Genomic DNA, 15,592 nt, shown 5'->3' on the forward strand with positions numbered 1-15,592 from the left:
CGCTGGGCTCTCTTCTGGCAGATTTAAGCCTGCGAACTCTCATTCCGCCCGTCATCTACCGACTCAGCCGCTGTGCGTCAAAAGACATTGACGTTTTGACGCAATTTGTCACAGCTTTCAATGCGCTCATCGAAACCAAATATCAAGACTATGCGTACCGGTCGCTAGTTCTGTACGGTCTAATCGTCTTTACGGAGATGTGGGAGACGCCGGTGCCGTCCATTCAAGACATGAAATCACGGTTCACAAAGGTGAGAATCTCGGACGGGAGTACTTTCCAGCTGGCTCCACTGTACTGCGCCTTCACGAAAGAGAAATCTCCGGCGTGTGATAAATTCAATGTCGGGGGCTACAAGGCAAGCGGGATTATCTACGAGCGTGACGAATATTGGAACAAGAGCGCTACAATCCCAAAGCACGCCAGCGTGTTGTTACTGAGTGGCAAACTTGATCCACAGACTCCGAATAAGTATGCTGAGTATCTTCTGGACGTACTTGTCGGAGACAACAAGGAGCTGGTTACATTTGACTACGCCACGCATGGAGCAATGGTTTCGACCCCCCCTGTTGACGGAAACCTGTATGGTGGTGACACATGCGGCATGAAGATCATTGCATCGTACGTGCGAAACGGAGGCAACTTGGCGAGACTTGACAAATCTTGCGTGGACGAAATGCCAGCGTTTGATATGACGATACCCACCGAATACCAGTACAGCTACTTGAGAACGGAGGATGCTTATGATGGTGTGTACGATAGGAGCGAGGACACCAGTGAAGCGTCGGGATAGACCAAGAGCTACTGTCGTACCTATTGGTAGCTTCTCCAAACATTACCGCCGGTGGTTTAGGTACGCTGATGCTCGCGAGAAGTATGACTGGTTTTGCGTGCTTTATGCGAGCGTAGTTGTAGATAGATAGATACACATGCAGTGAATATTCTCCACCCAGCATCGTTTAGCGCATGTACAACCCAGCAGAAATGGCAACGTTGGAAAATGACAGCATCGCCAAGAAAAACACCAGGAATGGGTCGTTTTGATCAAAGCTCTTGAACTCCACACCCTCAGCAGCCTCAAGAATGCAGGCGGCAAAATCGACAAGCATCTCGATTCCCATCTGCAGAGCTCCCAAGTACGCCAGCTGGGGTTCTTGGGACGCAGTCAAGGTATCGACGGAATCACTCGATGCGGTGGTCGTCGGCGATGCCGAAAGCGCCAAACTAAACTGAAAGTGCGGGTGGTGTCGGTAGAAGAAGAGGATAGCGTACGAGCAGCCGATTGCAATGTACTCTGCGTACATGTCCGAATAAATCTCGGCCGCGTGGAGCACGCGGTGCTTTCGTCGGCGCTCTTCAGTTTCTCTCCGTAAATTGTACTGCGCTGCCGTCTCACCCTTTGAACGAACGCGGGAACGGGTTGCAGTTCCACTTCTTGGGAGCTTAGTTGACGTTGTCCTGGAGGCTGGTATCACCTGCAACGGTTTTGTCTGAACCACGGGCGTTAATGGTAGCGGAGTATTACCAAAGCTAGACCGCCTTTGAGACGCATCCTTGGAAATCGGCGGGCCGCTTGTCTGTCGCTGCACGATTCGAGACTTCACTGCACGAATTACAACTTCAAGCATTGCAAGCAGCACGGTGCTTATGACGGAGACATTTGCACTGGCTTGCCGAAGTAAAAGCATGCGCACTTGAGTGTCCACAAGAATGGTTGGCGTCGACACTAGAGTTACCATAACTCTCCTTGAGACTGGCTTTCGAGTCGCGACCATAAGATACTTCGCAAGCTCCTGCAGCATCAACTTGAGAGCGATACTACCACTGGCAAAAGCTAGCACCTCCCACTGCCCTTGAAGAGAAACAAACTGGCTGATCGCGTGCACGTATACAATAGCGATCAGCGCAAAGAACATCACCGGCAGATTTCGGGTGTAAATTCTCAAAAATCGACGGAATGATGGAGTCCATAGCCGTCGGTGTTGCTTCTCAACAACGTGTATGCACCCCAAAGTTTCGCCGGTACTCCTTGACGACGCGTGCGTTTCCGGTGTGAGGTCGACACTGCTGGCAATTAATCCTCGCACCGTCTCCGTGTGAAAAATGCGCCTTACGTACACGTCTGCGAGGACCATAATGAAGAACCCCCAAAAGGCCGCGATATACACGCACGGCTTGAACTGATGCCACGATTCCGACACCACTGAATAGATGGCGAAATCGGCACCCACTACAATAATTGATGTCGATACAAGATGTGGGAGCATGTGGCCAACCAATTTGGCCGTGCACTGAGCGAGAGACAACCTTCGTGTGGCTGGTCTTGTCGAGTCTGCTGTGGCTACCTGGTTAGTGACGCATCCGACAAATTGTTCCGGCAGCAACTTCGTTGCCATCAAAATGACCACGCACAGGGAAAACACGCCATAGAACCATGCGATATTCGCAGCACTGAAGTCTGCATACGACTGCTGGCCGGGAGGTAGCCCAGTAAAAACGTTCCCGACGGTAAAGCAGTAGCCGAACAGCCATCCCACAGCAATGCAAAGCAGCGAGTTGCGTAGCACGAGTGCGAGGGTTTCAACCGCAATCTTCAGAGGACGAGTAAATACGCTGGGACAGCATACTCGGCACCTCTGTCCTGCTTGGGCCGCCAGTCTGCGCCGAGACATCGAAACTCTTGCAATACACGGCGCAGCACAATCATGAGCAAGACTAGAAATAGCCGAGGCACACGATGGTGAAAGTCCTGACCATCACAATTTCGGACGTTGGCAGCGTGTGCGTGAGGTTGCATATTTAGTAATTTTGATCATGATTCAGCAGGGGCAAGCGGCAGCTCACCCCGTTGAGGGTCGACATCTATATATTACGTGAACACGCTCACACTACTCCCGAGCATCGTCGACAAACATGATAGACTGAGTTGTATCCTTGAACTTTGCCTTGGCACCGCCATTCACGACACGATGATACCCTTTGGAGCCCCGACCAGCTCGCCCAGTGACAACTGTGCGACCAGTTGTGAGGTATAAGAAGCAGCACGCTGCCACGAACACCACCAAACTCATATTCCAGCCGAGCGGTAGTCCAGCGCTAAGCTGCTCAGCCAACAGCTCCGACTCAATAGAGAAGGTTACCTTGCGCTGAAGTGCCTCCAGATACAAAAAGCCCCCAGTAAGCCACGCAACTAACTCCGGCGGGCTGCCGCGCTCGTTATCCACGTCGGAGCTGTGCCGTGACAAAACTGGTTGTTTCTCAAAGTGCTCGATAAAGTGGATCCTCTCATCAGCATCCTGGACGCCGATCTGTTCAAGAAACACGATTGCGTAGCAGAGATCGAAGCACAGTGCACTTGGCGGCTCGATCTCATCTTCCATCACGGAAGCTTGGGAGGGGGATAGCTGTGAAGGTGCTGCACCAGCTACAACGTCCTTGTACGGCAAAGAGCACAGGGTTTTTGCAGCATTCCGCATCATCGGTAGCGCCGGGGTGGGTAGCTGCAGCAGATCCATCCCTCTTTCCGCCTGTTTGTTATTGATGTACTCCAGGACACGACTTGCGGCGAGCACCGCTTCTCTAAGCACCCCCGAGGCGTAAAAAGATCCAAACCCTTGAGGTTGCGGTGCACTACCCAGAAAGCAAAAGTTTTCCGGTGGGCAGTTAGCATTGCTTGAAGCCACATGCGAGCGGATGAGCGTCATGCACTTATCAGCATCACCAGTGCCTTGAACCGTAAGATTCGCGCCTTCCACCGCTAAAGGGTAGTCACGCAAGAAGCAGGGATGTTGCAATACGTCCGATTCAGCATTTCTGTTCTTCTCCCGTTTCAGCTTCACCACCGCCTGCTGCACTTGACGCCGCCCAAATCCTGGATACTCCCGACCGTAGAAGTCGCTCGTGTTGAGCGCCACATTCACCTGTCGCTGCCTCTTGCTCCGTCTCCACCGCTCGCGCACGTCAAAAATCATTTCAGCGGAATCCGAGTCGGATTCCGACGCCAATTGTCCTGCGTGTCCTCCAGCGTCCACATGCAGCAGTCCGAAGACTTCAACCTGTCCAGGACTGAGCGACGGCGCCACTCGTCCTGAGAAATAATTGGTACCCAGCAATTGGAAATAGCGACGCCAAGTGGGCGTCACAACTCGGATATCTCCAGAGGACGCGACGCTGTCTCCGTCCTGGTGGTCCTGCGACGGAGCAGGGAGACCGAAAGGGAAGGACGAGTCGCTCCTCGCTCGGTCCTTCAATTGGTCTAGTCGCCTCGTCACACGTGACGTCGTTTTTGCAATCTCGCCCTGCGTCCTGGGATCAGAAACAATTTCTGATTCCGCCACGATAAAGTGCGCAAAGCACAGCGCAGGATCCACTCGCGGCCTGAGCCACTCGGCGGCCTGTTCGAACGCAGGGCGGAGGACTTGATACGCTTCATTGGCATGCTTCTTCTCATCGTGCGCGTCTGCAGGATGGTCGCCAGCTGTGTTCTGCAGGACGGATGCAGGCGCAGGAACCTGCTCGTACACATTGATACCGTCCTGTTCGTACGCGTTCTGCAGGACGAGCAGGCGCGAGTGCGTCCTGGCGGCCACCACGAACACGCGGCAGTGTGCACGAGCTGGCAGCGGCATGTTTCCGTCCTGCGTCCCCAGCCTCGTTCTGCGCGAAGCCTGCGCCATCCCCAGCAGCGCCACAAACAGCAGCAGGAGCGCGCGCATCCTGAGAATCAGAAAATAAGCCGTCCTCAGGCCGTACACTAACATGGTGTGCCGCACATTATTTCTCCACATAACGGCTCAGTCTCTCAGTCTTCCCGCGTCGATGGCCGAGTCGTCGGGGCCGCGCTTCCTGCTGCGCGCCTGCGTGTTCCTGCTGGTGCTGATCGCCAGCCTGCTCCAGCTCGTGTTCTTCGCGCTGTTGCCGCAGATCCAGCTGCACCCGGAGCTGTGCAACGCCACGCTGGCGTCGCGCTCGCTACTGGCGCCCACGCCCACGAGCGCCGAGCTGGCGCCGCCCATGAAGTTGCTGTTCCAGTCGCTGTACGTGTCGCCGCGGGAGCTGGCGCTGCAGCAGAAAGAGGAGGAGAAGCGGCGCAACGAGCTGGCGGCGGCAGCAGAGCCCGCGCAGACGATCCGAGGCAAGCAGAAGGCGGCGACCACAGCGCTCGCAGGTGGACAAGGGGAGACGTTCCAGGCCGAGACGCTCGCGGAGCTTCAGGCGCTGAAGCTCAAGCAGCTGGTAGAGCACGAGCACGAGATGGAGAGAGAGCGCCAGATGAAGCTGCCCCCAGGCTTCTTCCTGCAGACGCGAGGCCAGGGCCACGAAGCCATCGACTCCCAGTCGGCCTACTGCATCAACGTCGTGACACCCAGTGACTCACCCGGCGTGCTGCTGGACTTTGAACTGTACTTGAACGCACTACCGTCGGCCAGACCTGTGTACGCGTCCAAGGGCAATGGAGAACAGGAGAATGAGAGTGACGACGGGAAGGCCGTCAAGCGACTGGACATGCCGCCCTCGGTGATTGATATTTACTTGGAAAGACATCCTGTAGACAGGAAATACTACCCGGACTTCCACGCGCCCAAGGAGAAGACCATCTGGATGATGCAGAACGTCGAGTTCTTCGACCGACACGAGCTGGACAACCCCACGGTGGGGGTCATGATGGTCAAGAATCGCATTGGACTCAAGAAAGTGCTCGAGTACAGGCATCGACACCAGCTGTCGTACTCGGTCTTTTACACGAAACACACGAGTCGCGACTTGTACCAACCGGCCGTGCAGCGCGATTGGACGTCGTTTCTGCACCTTGCAGGCTGGAGTCCGTTCAAGAACACGCGGGTCATCCTGCAGGCGTGGGCGCTGCACCCGGAGTGGCCTCAACTCATCATCCGCGTGATTAAAGCCGATATTTGCGAATGGATCGAGGAGCAGTTCGGTGCGAAAGACTCGTGGCGGCTGCAAAACGTAGACTACGAGTGCGGATCGGTGCCTGCCGAAGAAAAGGACCGGTTGCAGAACCAGATTGGACTTCATTTGTGTCCTAGCGAAACGGAGGGCTTCGGCCACTACATCAATGAGGCCCGCAGTGTTGGCGCGCTTATCCTGACTACGAACGTACCGCCGATGAACGAGCTTGTGGACGAGAAGAGCGGCGTACTAGTAGGAGAACCGCACGCGTGGTGGTGGCAGACGAAGGGGGACTTATTTATGCCGCTCGCACAAGTGGACGTAGCCGATATTGAGCGGGGCGTAGAACGAATTCTACTACTCTCCATAGAGGAGCGCAAACGGATGGGTCGGCGGTCGCGCGCCAAGTTCCTCGAGGACCGCGCGTACTTCCTCAACGCTATGACCGCGCTAGAAGAGAGCCTTTGCCAGGACGAGATCCGTATCGAGAAATTACAGCCCTATCTGTACTAGAGTCCCAAGCGTGCTTCGGCAGATACCCTGATAGCGCTCCAGTGGATCGTCGGTACTGCGCCAGAGTGCTCAATGACGCCTTCGAGCTTGGATAGATAGAGATATAGCACCTGCCTGGCAGCCTAGCTTGTAAGTAGTAGCATAGTTGTCCCTTATGACACGGAAGTGTTCGACTTTCTCCCGCCCTTAGTTGCCTTCTCACGTTATATAGACGATAGATAGGGCTTGAAGGCAACAGCGGCAAAGCTAATTGCCAACCTCAAAACAAATCCACATTAGATTATGATCATCACTACTCGCTCTTCTGCTGTGCCTTCGCTCACAGCCTCTCGGGCTTATACATACATGTAAGATGTTGCAACTTGATCATACACATGAAAATGGCTACGCTTCCATCGGCGTATCGGCCTGGACGATGCCAGCCGCCTTCAGCTGTTGGCGGCGCTGGAATCGTGCTCGCAGTACGCCTCGGAACAAGTCGACTGCGGCCTTGGACAGAGCGACTGCCACCATGGGGTTTTCCGTCTCTAGACGCACGAGGTTTGGTGCGATGACAATGGCGAGCTGGTCCACACCCATGTGGTTGTGCGGCTGGTACTCGGCCACGTAAGCCAGCAGGTCGGCTAACCACAGCACAATGCAGCGCTCGAGGTTCCCCAGCAGACTCAGCACTTCGAACTCGACGTTGTCAGCCGCCGCGAGACGTTCCATCTCACCTGCAGGGATCTCGTGCAGAATGGGCATCGGCAGCTCGCGGAACCACAGTTTGATCAGGTCAGCCAGCACGCGAATATCGTGCTTAGCTCCTCGGAAGGCCCCACAATTGATGTCACGCATGGCTTGGTCGCGCTCCGCCTTGCTGGGGGATTCACGGAAAATGTGGGCTGTGAGGTACCCCTGCTTGGATATGAAGTGCTGCTGGAGCATGACCAGCACTGCTGGGATTCTCTCATCGTAACCGGGAACGGCGACCCGTGGGACTTGTCGGAACGGCAGTTTGAAGTGCTGGTTGAGTATCCGCACGGGGTCGTTGCTGTCAACGGGGTCCAGGCTTCCCATCATGCTGGACAAACTCAAACTTCCGGGAGGAGCCGAGCTCGTGCGTGTCCGTTTGGCACGCCGTCCGCTTTTCAGGACCGGAGACGCAGCCGCATCCAACGCGCAGACGGTATCCGCTCGGTGTCGTACCGAGGCTCCGGAGACCAGAAAGTCTGCGAAGTTGTCGGGGATGCCCTCGAACCTCGCCTCCTGGAAGTTGTAGTGGATGTGGACGTCGTGCTTGAAGCCGTAGGGCGACCCGATCTCCAGGAACGCGGCCAAGTCTTGCTCTCCGTCGGTTTGCGGCGTTTGAGACGGCGAAGACGGCGAGCTACCACCATTGTCGCCCTTGACGGTCGAGTGTTCGGGTAGCTGGATGTTCAGCATGGTCAGATACTTGATGTGGTCGTGTGGGCAGCACTCGTCCACTCGGATTGTGAGCTGCAAGAGAGGAGATCCACAGACACAAACAAATAAGGTTTCTGGAACGCGAGCAGCATTGAAACGCGATCTTAGTGGCGTCGGGAAAGGGCGCGGTACAGTACCTGCTTCTGAAGCAGTCGATGAATGGCGGGGAATACAGCAGCAAGTTGTAGGGGCACGAGTAGCTAGTGCTGGGCGATTCTTTCCTTTGTCGCCTGCTATCGCTCCTTGCTCAACGCGGTCTGCTGTTGATTTGGCGGCGCTAAAAGGTATATATGGCGCTGGTGCGATGCCGCGCGGGCGGGGCGAGAAGCATTCGTTCGCCGAAGTAGCGGAGGAAACGCAGCGGAAGACGCGTGCGGGCCGTTTCGAAACCACTGGTGGTGGCGCTGTATATCATGGACGACTTATTCCTTCCACGGCGAACGCCAGCGTTCTCGCTGACGACTGCGTTGGAACCTTGACGCTGCCGTCAGCCACCATTTCGGGTCCTCGCTCTCGTATATACATGCCAGTGTGCCTCGCATCAAGTAGCGGCGGACGTAGTCGCTGTAAGGTGGCGGTGGCATCGCCTTGAAGGAGGTTGTCTCCCCAGGGAGCCTTGTCTGGCCAGCGCTAACGTTATCCGACATGGATGGCAGTTACGCATTGAAGTCGTCCCTGATTGGCCAGCAAGTTGAAGTGCCTACCACCGTTACAAGTTACGGGCGTGTTGTTCACGCTCCATGGTCGGAGATGACCAACGGGTTCCAGTGCACCCAAGTCACCTGCAGCGAGAGCTGCTCTATGAAGGCCAAACCTTCTTGAGCCGGTCAACTTGTCCGTTGTTTCGGCAACGGACCGACTGTCCAGCAGTTCGGTGGCTGCTCGGAGTTCCGTAGCCTTACCGTTTGTCAACAAACAACCCACTCGCTCACGCACATCAAACAGCGCTAAAATGTACTCGACAGAAGCACGACCAAGATTTTATCTTTTCCACGACACGGACGCACACAACTATCTGCTCACTGTCTTGCAAGCGTTAGGCGGGGTGCATTTCGAGCAGCTGTCTAGAATGCAAAGCAAAACGCATCGACTGCACTGAACTCGAGCTTGAAGGTCTCAATTCTAAGCCTTATCGCTTGCGCATGGATTCCGAGATGCTCGGGTTGAAAGTAAAGTCGGCAAAGGTGGCGCTGAGCACCATGGACTGGTGCGTACACACACTGTCCACCACGGGCTCGGACGTGAACTCGGCATCGAAGTTGCCCACGTCCAGCTCGTCCTGCACCACCGGGTGCCACGGGGGTGTCACCTCGCGCCGCACGAGGGCATCCCAGGACACTCCAGCAAAAAAGGGGTGATCGCGCAGCTCTTGAGCGCCACGCGATCCGAGACGCTCGGTCGGGTTAAACGTGAGCAGCCCAGAAATCAACGCCGCGGCCTCGGGGGGCATCTCGGGTGGCATCATCGTGCTAACGGCGCCCGGCGTCATGATCTTCTTCACCATGATCTCGCGGTTATCGTCGAAAAACGGATGCACGCCAGTAAGCATTTCGTAGAGGAATACGCCGAGCGACCACCAGTCCACAGCGTATCCGTACTTCTGCATATTGTACACCTCAGGTGCCAGATACTCGGGGCTGCCTACCAGCGTCTGCGCACCCTTGTCTGAAACCACATTGAGTTTGGATAGGCCAAAATCTGTAATGCGCAGGTGGCCAGAGGCTTCAACAAGGATATTTTCAGGCTTGAGATCGCGATACGCCACCTTCAAGCGGTGAAGGTGCTCAAGCCCCAGCACCAGCTCCGCCGCGTAGAATCGAGACAGCTCATACGAAAAACCATCGTCGGACATGTGATGGAAGAGTTCTCCGCCAGAGCAATAATCGGTCACCAGATACAGCTTGTCCTTGGTCTGGAACGAAAAGCGCAACCGCGCAATGAATGGGTGATCAATCTCTTCCAGGATAAGGCGCTCTGTCTTGATGTGTTCCTCCAAGCCGTGGCGAACCACATTCTTCTTGCGCAGCACCTTCATGGCATACACGACGTGGGTATCTTTCTTGCGTACGAGGAATACCTTTCCGATCGATCCTTTTCCAATTACCTTGATCAAATCAAAGTCACTGACAGACACTCCATGGGAGTGGTGACTGGAGTTGCTGCTCCGGCTGCTAGCAATAGATGCGCGCATGGCTGACGTACTTGCATCTGTGTCCAAAGATGATTTGCGGGCTGTTTTCCGGTGGTGCGGAGAATCACTCGCATGTGCACCCATTGCCGTACTAAGGCGACGACTCTGTTTTCGAGGCTTCAGTGAGTCGAGACGATGGCGAATGACATTGCCAAGCCACGTCCGTGTCTTCGCTTCTGACTCGGAAATGAACTGTGCTGCACCACAGCCACGGTCGCGCGCGGCCACGAAGTACGTAAATGTTGTTTCCAGCGAAAGACTGATCGTGCGTGCCTTGTTGCTACTGCTGCGCTTAGAGAGCGCAGATGCTGGAGCTGGAGAAGGAGAGGCCTTACCATCAGCCGATGGACCTGATGCTGTGAGGTCCCCGACGGATAGGCAGCTGCACGAGAGTTTTTCTTCTTCTCCAGGAATATGGCCACCGACAGCGACTTGAGCGTCACCCTTAAAGTTGATAGCTCGCTGCCTCAAAAATTGGGCTACACTTGGCGGTGTAGTAGCTGGATCCAGACGATAGGCGCCCTCGGCAAACACGAGCGCATTTACGCGCTTCGCAACCTGTTCCTCACGTTTTTGAATGAGAGTCAGCACCGACTTGGCGCCGAACGAGTACGCGAGAACATACACGTTGCGCGCCTGCGCGCGAGAGATAATGTTATCCCACACGTAGAGCATGTGCTCATCCGGTGACGAGTTGCCGCGGATCGGGAACGTGTCGTTGCCGATAGTCACGTTGTTCGTCGAGGGATTTAGCACGGCCACTCCAAAGTTGCAGGCAGTGGCGCGACGCATCACCGGCAGCATCGACCCCAGCTCCAGACCTTCCTGGATCAGCAGGTCTCGACTCCAAATGCCTGGTTGGGCACCGCGGCCACCGTTCACCACCACGAGCAAATTTCCGTTCGTGCGCCAATCCGACGTCAAAAACACGCTGGAACGAGCTTCCTTCGGCTCGTCCGGGCGCGGGTCCAGCGGCACGCGCGCCTGCTTGAAGGCCAGCTCGGCCAGCATCTCCATCTGGATGTGGAAGATGGCAGCCTTGACGATGTCGTCCAGCTCGCCTGCTCGGCGCTCGTCGCTCATGAGCTCGTACACGGCCTGATTGGTGCGGCAGTGGCGCAGGGTGCCAGAGTCATCAAAATAGTAGTCCAGCTCCTCGAGCGACTCGAGCTGGTCTGTGAGCGCGATGCTGCCGCGGGACAGCGTCTCGGCGTCGACACTGTCGGTGCTGGCGCTACTGTCACCAAGTTTTTGCTTCTGCAGTTGCGCGGCGTCCGCGGCGCTCATACACAAGATGTACTGCTTGCTGTCCTCGCAGCTCGCCGGGTCCGACACCTGCTGCAGTGAGCCGGCGTGCAGCACGCGGCATCCTTCCAGCAGTCCGGGTGGGCGCTGCTCCACCTCCACGTCGTCGTCGTTGCAGCTCTACGGTATACAATACGGCACAAGTAAGCGGCTAAAATAGGCTTGCGTTACCGCTATTGGGTATCTTCTTTATAAGACACCGCGTACAAATACCGACCATGAGGAACTCGTTGACGACCGAGAGCCACGAGTCCGTGGGCATGACGAAGGCCATGACGGGCGCGCCCACCTCACCCTGGTCGCCCGCCAGCTGCACGAACACGCGTCTGCTGTCCGCCATCGCCGCTTGTCGCTCGTCCACTCGCACTGTGCGGTGCCGTCCCCTTGCTCGGAGGCGTTCTTTTGGCGGACGACTGAAGCATCCCTCGGCTGAACGGTTTTCATCCAATGCGCGTCTAGATCGCGAACTCCCGATCGTTCATTGGACGACATATTGCGAGCGTATACAAAGCGTATACCGGAAATGTATACTAGTGCGAACGACACGCATTCCTCAACTGCCGAATCATGGCTCCGATCCTGCGCCCCCGCTTGGTGTCCGTGGCGGCACGCGCGGCCCCCCGCGTGCTCATGCGTACGGCGTCAATAGCTACCACCACTGCATCTACCGCCTCCTTCGCGGCGCAGACGCTGGGCCCCGTGGCCGGCGAGCCGCAGCGCCGAGTCATGTACGACTCGCACATGCCCACGACGCCGCTGCAGAAGCTCGTGCTGTCCGTCACGTCGGCGCTCACAGTGTTCACGAACCCAGAGCGCGGCGACATGCTAGCGGCGCTGGGCGAAGTCACGGGCCGAGACGCGCTGCGCCGCATCCACGCGCGCATGTGCGCCGACCCCGTGGGCACGCGCATCTTGGCCGACAAGCCTGTGATCCGCAACGACAAGATCGACATGGAGCAGCTGCGCGCCATGCCCGCGAACTCGTTCGGTCACCACTACGCCGCGTTCATGGACTCGCACGGCTTCGATGCGAACGGCCGCTCGCTCGTGCGCTTCGTTGACGACCCGGAGCTGGCCTACGTCATGCAGCGTCACCGCGAGTTGCACGATTTCTGGCATACGCTGTTCGATGTGCCCCCGACGGTGCTGGGCGAGATTGCGCTCAAATACGTCGAGATGGCGCACTCGCAGCTGCCTGTGAGTGCGCTGAGTGCCTTTGTAGGCCCGCTGCGTCTCTCCAGCGAGGAGCGCTGCATGCTCGTGAAGGTGTACGTGCCGTGGGCCAACCGCGCCTCCAAGAAGGCGCACTCGCTGCACTGCGTTATGTATGAGGAAGAATTCGAGACGCCAATTGAAGAGCTGCGTCAGCGCCTGAACATTGAGGTCGCCCCGCCACTGCCGGACTCGTCGGACCACTACAAGCGCCACAAGGACGATCAGCACTGACCAAATTGAAGCGTGATAGAAAGAGGAGAAAAAAACGCAATATCTTACTGACCCTGTGCGAGCTCATGGCTTGCCAACCCCAAACAGATCGTACTCGTGATCACTGTCATGATGGTCCTGCTCAGCAGCTGAGGCTCGCAGTGCAGCCACCAGTGCTTTGGTTTCGTCCTCTTCAGAAGCAGCGTGGGTCTGCATACCGTTCACACCCCACGCCTGCGCGCTGACTGGTGCTTGGGCATAGTCAATGGCTGGATGAAGCGTTGGTGTTGGGCCGACTGTCCCAAGCACAGGCTCGGTGACTGGAGCGATCGCGGTAGTAGCAGGCGTGGAGGAAGCAAGTGTGTGTGTCTGCTTCGACACGGCAGTTGCCCCCATGGTCGCTGGTGCCGGTGGCGGTGGCGGATCTGATGAAGATAGTGCCGCGGTGCGCGTATGCCCATTGATCGATGGAGTTGACTGTTCTTTCAATGAAAATGGTGGTGCCTGTTCTGGTCCGGTAGATCCTTCTCCTCCAGGTGTCACAGCCAGCCCTGGAGTATTGGGCGAGAGAAACGGGTTGTGCGCCACTTCACACTGGAAGTCGTACGAGTAGTTCATGTCCATGATCGGCTTCGCCGGTTGCTTCTTCGTTTGAGCGTCCAGAGAACTGAGACTTCGAGAGGCTGCCTGAGAGGAAGACGGTGGTAACGGGAATAAGTCGTGGTACTCGGCGCTAGACTCACTGTACGCGCTTCGCCAACCATCGCTTGTCATGCTGGTCGCAAGACTTGCATTGCCGCTACCATGTGTGAACTGGCGCCGAGCCGCGAGCTGGGCAGACGATTTAAAGGCGGCATACTTTGGAATGGAATCCATCTCCAAGCACTCGTACTCACCCATACTCACAGGACTCAATGGACCCTCTGGTGTGTCTCCGTCGGAAAGCGGATACTCCGGACCTGTTCCAACTGTAGTTGCCGCGCCCCTTGCTAAAGCATCTGGCAGGCTCTGCACGCTGCTGCTGGCAGAAGCACCGGCACTACTTGTGGCGTACGGGTCAACAGGACGCCGATACGAATTTGTGAACGGGTTCATCGCGTCGTTGTCGGCTTGAGGCCTGGACGTCTGTCCGATGGTTCCGGATGCTGTCGACCTGCCCAAGTCGTTGCCGAACATCTCTGAAAAAGCTCCTGTAATCTCAGTTCCAAGGGCAGACATTTCCGAGCTGAATTCCGCAGCCGTCGTCGACTGCGCCCGAGTCACAGGAGGACGCCCATCCGTAGTCGTAGTTACTTCAGCTTTCCCATTCACGGGAGCATTCTTGAGCGTGACGGTGGCTGATAAAATTTGCAGGTACGCACCCAGCTCGTCGCGGCACCCTTCAGCGCCAATTTCCCCCGTTACTGCGTACTCCGTTAGCAGCGTGTTGGCCAGCATCACCAGCTCGCTGATCTGGTTCAATCTCTTTTCCATCTTGCTGTTCCAGTCTCCCATTCCAACCACCCAGCGACCTGCATCTGCCACGTACGCAACGCTTGACCTGCACACAGCAGCAATTACACCAGTAGCGTTAAGATGGTGCGTACAGCCTCTCGGTTGCTGAAGCAGCAAAAGTTATGGACGCACTCTAATTCGTCGCGAATTTCGTCTCGATACTCGTAGCAGCGTTGGAACAGCAGCGTTGCCGTGTCCATGACGCCTGCATGCACAAATGAGTTGTCAATAATGTGGCAATGTTGTAGTACAGTAGTGCGTTCTTCTTAGTGGTAGCAACGTACACACTGGCAGATTCGGACCCATACGCTGGAAGAACTTCTCAAAGTAAATCACCTGTCAATGTACAGCAATGATAAGCACTCAGCGAACTACATATTTGCCAAAGGCTAGATAATAAGGTGACAATAGTGGCCCTCACCTTCTTCATGAAGGTTGCTAGGTGCTCCTCCACGCGGGCAATAGCCGTCATGGACTTGCCAATGCTGGAGATGGATTGCCCCGCGCTGAAGATCGACGTCATGGATGCTTAATGGGGCTGTCAAGAAGGCAGAGGCGGGATCAGGGATGGAGAAGAAGCGTCGGCGATGCGGCACGCAAATACCGTGTTCTTCGCGTGGAAAAGTCTGATTTGAGATATTCTATTGCGATTATTATGTGAGAAAATTGAATCTAGAAATTCTATTGCCATAATTATGTGCGGAACTGGAAACCAGGAGCCAGGTTTTGACGGCACTTTCTTGTTTGAGTTTGTATTATTTCAAGCCAAAACTCCGATTTCGCAAAGACAGATCGGTATATCTTGCCCGACGTGTGGCAATGACCAGGCAAGGCCGTTTGGTCTGGCCACCTCGTTGCAGCACCCGCCTGGAGGACAATCTGACCGCGGGCTGAATGAACAAGAATCAAGAGCTCTTGAAAACGGCGAGGACAGGGAGCAGAATGTCGCTGCTTGCCATAAACTAACAGGAAGTGCGATTTGACCATTGCTCCGTATCCATGGGTATGGTTCGCACTTCAAGTGCGCTCTGCAGCACTGCAGCTCGATCCTGCCGGCGGTGGATCTCTCGTTGTTATCTTCTGTCTCGTACCTCGTAAACCGGATGGCATTGCTGCTGGGTGGCAGGAATTGATGCAGTGTTCAAGCCGTCACAGCTGACGGAAACTCGTCGACCTGTTTGGCCAACAGTGTTGGCAATGACGGCGAGTCTGTAAGAATGCTACGCGTGCCAAGCACTCCTCAAGCGGAAAGTGTCAATGCGCCCGGTGAATGGCGTGCGTGGTAGTGTGGCGTTGCTCACGAATGGCCT

The 15,592-nt window shown here is 56.1% G+C and overlaps 7 protein-coding genes across 7 annotated transcripts; 2 read left to right on the top strand and 5 right to left on the bottom strand.

Moving 5' to 3' along the window:
• Positions 1 to 957: 957 nt before the first annotated feature.
• Positions 958 to 1,737, bottom strand: KRP23_12783 (uncharacterized protein; the record flags this gene model as incomplete). The annotated part of the gene is made up of 1 exon (XM_067883417.1): positions 958 to 1,737. The coding sequence occupies one exon, from the start codon at positions 1,735 to 1,737 to the stop codon at positions 958 to 960; it is 780 nt and encodes a 259-aa protein (XP_067738865.1).
• A 1,149-nt stretch (positions 1,738 to 2,886) lies between these two features.
• On the bottom strand, positions 2,887 to 4,713 carry KRP23_12784 (uncharacterized protein; the record flags this gene model as incomplete). Its single annotated transcript, XM_067883419.1, has 1 exon — positions 2,887 to 4,713. One exon carries the CDS (start codon positions 4,711 to 4,713, stop codon positions 2,887 to 2,889), a length of 1,827 nt encoding a protein of 608 aa, XP_067738866.1.
• A 103-nt stretch (positions 4,714 to 4,816) lies between these two features.
• Positions 4,817 to 6,421, top strand: KRP23_12785 (uncharacterized protein; the record flags this gene model as incomplete). The annotated part of the gene is made up of 1 exon (XM_067883420.1): positions 4,817 to 6,421. One exon carries the CDS (start codon positions 4,817 to 4,819, stop codon positions 6,419 to 6,421), a length of 1,605 nt encoding a protein of 534 aa, XP_067738867.1.
• A 384-nt stretch (positions 6,422 to 6,805) lies between these two features.
• Positions 6,806 to 7,846, bottom strand: KRP23_12786 (Rho GTPase-activating protein 3; the record flags this gene model as incomplete). Its single annotated transcript, XM_067883421.1, has 1 exon — positions 6,806 to 7,846. One exon carries the CDS (start codon positions 7,844 to 7,846, stop codon positions 6,806 to 6,808), a length of 1,041 nt encoding a protein of 346 aa, XP_067738868.1.
• Positions 7,847 to 8,996: 1,150 nt separating this feature from the next.
• KRP23_12787 (Cotranscriptional regulator FAM172A-like protein) lies at positions 8,997 to 11,703 on the bottom strand (the record flags this gene model as incomplete). The annotated part of the gene is made up of 3 exons (XM_067883422.1): positions 8,997 to 9,146; positions 9,972 to 11,483; positions 11,581 to 11,703. 3 exons carry the CDS (start codon positions 11,701 to 11,703, stop codon positions 8,997 to 8,999), a joined length of 1,785 nt encoding a protein of 594 aa, XP_067738869.1.
• A 227-nt stretch (positions 11,704 to 11,930) lies between these two features.
• Positions 11,931 to 12,809, top strand: KRP23_12788 (Ubiquinone biosynthesis protein COQ4-like protein, mitochondrial; the record flags this gene model as incomplete). Its single annotated transcript, XM_067883423.1, has 1 exon — positions 11,931 to 12,809. The coding sequence occupies one exon, from the start codon at positions 11,931 to 11,933 to the stop codon at positions 12,807 to 12,809; it is 879 nt and encodes a 292-aa protein (XP_067738870.1).
• Positions 12,810 to 12,872: 63 nt separating this feature from the next.
• Positions 12,873 to 14,805, bottom strand: KRP23_12789 (uncharacterized protein; the record flags this gene model as incomplete). The annotated part of the gene is made up of 4 exons (XM_067883424.1): positions 12,873 to 14,328; positions 14,415 to 14,487; positions 14,567 to 14,618; positions 14,704 to 14,805. The coding sequence occupies 4 exons, from the start codon at positions 14,803 to 14,805 to the stop codon at positions 12,873 to 12,875; spliced, it is 1,683 nt and encodes a 560-aa protein (XP_067738871.1).
• Positions 14,806 to 15,592: the final 787 nt, after the last annotated feature.

This window comes from Phytophthora ramorum (genome assembly GCF_020800215.1).
Source record: "Phytophthora ramorum isolate Pr-102 chromosome Unknown Phyram_PR-102_s0016, whole genome shotgun sequence".
Classification (NCBI taxonomy): Eukaryota; Oomycota; class Peronosporomycetes; order Peronosporales; family Peronosporaceae; genus Phytophthora; species Phytophthora ramorum.